Raw genomic sequence first — 5,379 nt, 5'->3', positions numbered from 1 at the left:
TAAGGATGAAGCACACGTGTGTTTGGTGTGTTTGTCAGCCATCAAATACACAACAGTTTTCTGGAAATGAGAAAAAACTAAGGAAAAACACAAGCCCAAAGTGGCGTATAATAAGCGGACTTGGCAACTCTGTGGTTCCTCTAATCCTCGGCTCTTTGTCCGGGGCTTTATGAGGATCCGCTCGGATTTACCCACGTGCCCCGGGGCTGAGCGTTTCCACGGCGACCGGAAGCTGATGCACTGATGCTGACGACAGCAGACGCTGACTTACCGTTCAACACCACATCAGCACTTTTAGAGCACACACACACACACACACACACACACACACACACACACACACACACACACACACACACAGGTGGTAGAGCATTATGCTGTGTGAGTGTGTGTGTGTCTGTCAAGTGAGTGTGTGTCTGTGTGTGTGTCAGTGTGCGTACATGTGTCAGTGTGTGTGCGTGTGTGTGTGAGTGAGTGAGTGAGTGAGTGTGTGTAAGTGTGTGTTTGTGTGAGTCTGTCTGTCTGTGTGTGTGTCAGTGTTTGAGAGTGTGTGTCTGTCTGTGTGTATCTGCTAAGTGTGTGTGTGTGTGTGTCAGTGTGCGTACATGTGTCAGTGTGTGTGCGTGTGTGAGTGAGTGAGTGAGTGTGTGTAAGTGTGTGTTTGTGTGAGTCTGTCTGTCTGTGTGTGTGTCAGTGTTTGAGAGTGTGTGTCTGTCTGTGTGTATCTGCTAAGTGTGTGTGTGTGTGTGTCGGTGTGCGTACATGTGTCAATGTGTGTGTGTGTGTGTGTAAGTGTGTGTGTGAGTCTGTCTGTCTGAGTGATTAAGTGTGTGTGTGTGTCTGTGTGTGTGTGTGTGTCTGTCTGTCTGTGTGTGTGTGTGTGTGTGTGTGTTTGCGCTCTGACATTATAAATAAACAATTTAGACATCAGAGAAAAACAATGCAATTAAATAATGCAACTAACCGTATAATCACGCAGAGCCAAAACTAACAACCCGAACGAGGAAACACTTCTCATCGTTTACAACTGAGAAACTATAACACTAGCCTGAGGGAAAACTGCTCGTTTAATATTAATGTAATAATAAATTCCAGTAATTAACTTTAAGAACATTTGAGTGCTATAGTGTGTTGGGCTTCCAATCAAATCTGGTTTCTAAAGTAAAACCAGTGGAGAACACGGGTTATATTAGCTGAAATGTTTCTGTTCGTTATAAATCAAGGGATATTTGTCTCAGGTGGGCGTGGCCTTGGACGACAGCAGGCCCAGTGCATTATGGGTGTTGAAATTTTCCTATCTATTTGGCAAAACGGCCTTTTCTCTTGTTTTTTCTCTTGTTTTTGCCTTTCTACTGTATAGGCAGTCATGTTTTATTAAAAGCTCACTTTTCCAGCAGTGAAGGAACCTTTAAGAGTGTTTGTGCTCCATTTGACACACATGATGACACACAAACACACCTGTAATATTCCTTAACTTATTACCATTAAGTTATAAAAACATTATTTCTGAACATTATTTGGTTACATTTAGGGAACAGTAACATTGTATCATTCTTCAAACATTATGGAACGTTACTTTTGAATCTGAACGTTCTGAAACAAGTAGAAACATTTTTAAAATGTTAGACAAAAGTCCAACTGAAACATTTTAGGGAAAAAAATTTGATCTAACGTTCTTTTAATGCAATCTATTAATGAAGAACGTTAGTTTCATAACTTCGAGACAAACTTTGCAGAACGTTAGTGCTGACTGTGAGAAGAAAGCATCGTTTCTATTGTTCAAGTGGCCCGTGAAACACGAGCGAATCACAGCGTCCGAATTAGTGGACAGAGAACAGCCGAATCCCCCAGACAGCCAATCAGCACAGACGAAATCCCCACGGGCCAATCAGAACCGAGGGAATCCCCACGGGCCAATCACACGTCTCAATGATCTGAACAATGCTGCAGCTGATTAACAAAACAAACATTTACTTATAAACACACTTATACAGCTTAAAAAGAAGCAAATGTCCATATAGGTACAAAGTCAAACTGAAACATTATTATTGTTCAAGTATGTGCTTTTGTAAAGGCAGCTTGGACACGTCTCAACGACGGTTTATAAAAATAATACAATGTCCAGTAGAATAAGATCATATTGCATTCGCTGATGGATGAGATTTCCACAGCTCGTGGTCCCTGTGGTGCAGCTGCCTCACAGGACACTGGGCCCCCTGGCGCAGCTCTGCCACAGAGCAGTAGGTCCCCTGATGGAGCTGTGTGGAAGGGACTCTCAGAGGATCTCCAGGGACCATCTCTGATTCATTTTGTTTGGGTTGAATTCATTGAGAATAATCTGGCTTTTGTCAAACTGCTGACCTCCTGTAGAGAGAGAAAGAGGATATCTTTTGAAAATGTGCATTTTTGCTTATATTAGTAATACTTGTTGTTTGAATCTTATTAAAATTAAAAGCGTTTTGCATCTCTAATTTTACGACACTTATTTTAATTGCACATTTTGAAACAGCTAATGATGTATTATTTAAATTAACTGTATTTTAATTATTATTATTATTTCACTGTAAAAAATGATGTTCTTCCTCAATATTTCTGTCTCGTTTTCCAGCACAAATATCTAAACATTCTTAAATCAACATACATTTACTGGAGAAGCAAAATTACGCTTATTAAGATATGAAAAATGCATCAAATTGAAGTGAGTTTTTGTTTAAAACAAGAGCAAAAATCTGACAATGTTGTCAGATTTTTTTAATTTATTTTTTATAATATTTTATATGTTTTTCTGACTCAATTGTCAGATATTTGCTCTTGTTTTAAACACAAACTCACTTCATTTTGATGCATTTTCCACATCTTAATATCTTCAGTCATTTTGCTTCTCCAGTAAAAGTCTCTTGATTTAAGACTGTCTAGATATTGAGAGAAACACATAAGAAAATGCAGTGTATTATTATTATTTACAAAAATGATTACAATGTAAATATGTCTTTCTTTTGCACTGAGAGCTTAAATGACAACTGTCAATCATAACGGCTCTACAAATCATATCCTTTATGCAAACTCTATGAATTATGAATGATGACAGGCATTTCTTCATGAGATTCAGCCTGTTAAATGTTTAATGATGTGTATTTGGGTGAGTTTCTGTCATTGTTCATTAGTTTCCGAAGCGCCTGTCATCTGTTGATCTCCACATGTGTGTCGCCGTCTCTGAATAAGAGCATCTGTCACGTGAGTGTTAAGAGAGCCGTTCTGTGTGAATCCAGCAGGTGGCGCTACACGCTCATCTATTCATTCATCTACTGGTGCAAACAGCCACATTTCTGAGGTTAGCATAAATCATGTGGATTTACGAGACAACTATATTAAGAGTAATGACTTCCAGCAGACTAAACTCTCTAGTTTTCTTTTCCATAGAGTCATTTAAGGAAGCAACACACAACAGTTAATGAGTTAATGCCATAGATCACACGGTCTCTGCTAAAGGAATGTCAAAAACTTAAACCTGGTTACCACAGAAAATACTTTCACACTCGTTTCTCGGTTATTAAAAACAAAGGTGTTTCAGTGGAAGTCTGTGTGGAACAGGTTACGCTGAAGTAATATCAAGTACAAATACTAGTTGAAAAATGTGACATGTTGCCTTTGCAATAAACTGAAATGAGTTTAAGTTGAAGCACTACAATTAGTAACTGGAAACTAAAGCTGAAATAAAAATAAACGAATAAAATGACGAAAAGCATAATGATATGATTAAATAAACATGCAACTAAAAATAAAAGCTAATTCAGATGTACTAAAAATTGAATACAACTAAAATAGCACTGAATTCAGTATATATTCAGTATTTTTGCCTTGTTTTCCAGCACTAATATCTGGACATTCTTAAATCAAGATACTTTTACTGGAGAAGAACGATGACTGAAGAGATTAAGATGTGAAAATACATCAAAATGAAGTGAGTTTGTGTTTAAAACAAGAACTAATATCTGACAATGGAGTCAGAAATATAAACTTAATTCACAGAGAAAACAGTATTTTTCTGACTCCATTGGCAGATATTAGTCACTTCATTTTGATGATTTTTCAGAAATAATTAATATCGTCATTGTTCTTCTCCTGTAAATGTATGTTTTGATTTGTATACTGGAAATCAAGACAGAAACACTGAGTTAAAACATCATTTTTACAAAGTGAAGGTTGAACTCAGTCCTGGTGGATCTCACAGACGCTCGTGGAAGCATTCCTTGCACTGGTGTGAGAGTGTTTGGAGCGCTCTCTGACCTTTGACCTCCAGCACGAGGTTTGGTTTGCTGTGACTCCGGATGATCCCGTCGCTCGTGATGTTCCAGATCTGATGAGGTTTGCCGAACTCTGAAGACAGAACCGCTCGAGTGCCGGGCATCAGAACGCCAGAACCCACATCCACACAGCAGTCCAGCAGCCACTGACACACACACACAGACACACAGACACAGACACACAGACACACAGACACACAGACACACAGACACACACACAGACACACACACACACACACACACACACACACACACACACAGACACAGACACACACAGACACAGACACACACAGACACAGACACACACAGACACAGACACACACAGACACACACACACAGACACACACAGACACACACAGACACACACAGACACACACACACACACACACACACACACACACACACACACACACACACACACACACACACACACACACACACACACACACACACACACACACACACACACACACACACACACACACACACACACACACACACACACACACTTTATCAGCAGCACTAACATAACTAATATAATGATGCTAGCAGATGGTTATACCATGGTTCCTAAAAGAACAAATGGTGCTATATATATATATATACAGTCAAACCAAAATATATTCAGACTCCTTCAATATTTCTCACATTATCAGTTTATTCGCTATAGTTTAGAAAATGGTAATAAAATATGAGCAGAACTCAGTTGATATTTGACTGGTTTTGTCCGTCCTTCTGTTAGACTGTCTCACACATGAATTATGTTGAATATCTGTCAGCTGTTAAATTTAACTACACAATTAGATAATACCAGTTTAGCTCAACCAATCACCAAGCAATGCTTCATTTAGTTCAGTCTGTGTGTAAAAAGAGCATTAGCAATTAAAGACAAAACACTTCAGCAAAACATGATCAAAGTGTCCCAATCATTGTTGGTCCCTAATGTCACTGGTAGTCACTTTATGAAGAAATATTTGGGTATAATATGTCACAGTTTACTTTATTTTGCTCACCTAACTTACATAATGAACTATAGTGTCCTGATCACACTAGTAAAAATATATAAAAAATGATA

The 5,379-nt window shown here is 38.6% G+C and overlaps 1 protein-coding gene across 1 annotated transcript in view; it reads right to left on the bottom strand.

Annotated features, from left to right (window-relative positions):
- Positions 1-1,951: 1,951 nt before the first annotated feature.
- Positions 1,952-5,379, bottom strand: part of crybg1b (crystallin beta-gamma domain containing 1b) — a 36,312-nt gene continuing 32,884 nt past the window's right edge. The window contains exons 21-22 of the mRNA XM_082168559.1: positions 4,288-4,450; positions 1,952-2,364 (exon numbers count right to left, since the gene is read on the bottom strand). Of these exons, the coding sequence (XP_082024685.1) occupies positions 2,276-2,364; positions 4,288-4,450 (252 nt within the window). The 3' untranslated portion in view covers positions 1,952-2,275. The remainder of the gene's footprint in view (positions 2,365-4,287; positions 4,451-5,379) is intronic.

This window comes from Leuciscus leuciscus (assembly GCF_965113295.1).
Source record: "Leuciscus leuciscus genome assembly, chromosome: 4".
NCBI lineage: Eukaryota > Metazoa > Chordata > Actinopteri > Cypriniformes > Leuciscidae > Leuciscus > Leuciscus leuciscus.
The sequence above is the reverse complement of the archived record's forward strand: the minus strand, read 5'-3'. Positions and strand labels throughout refer to the sequence as shown.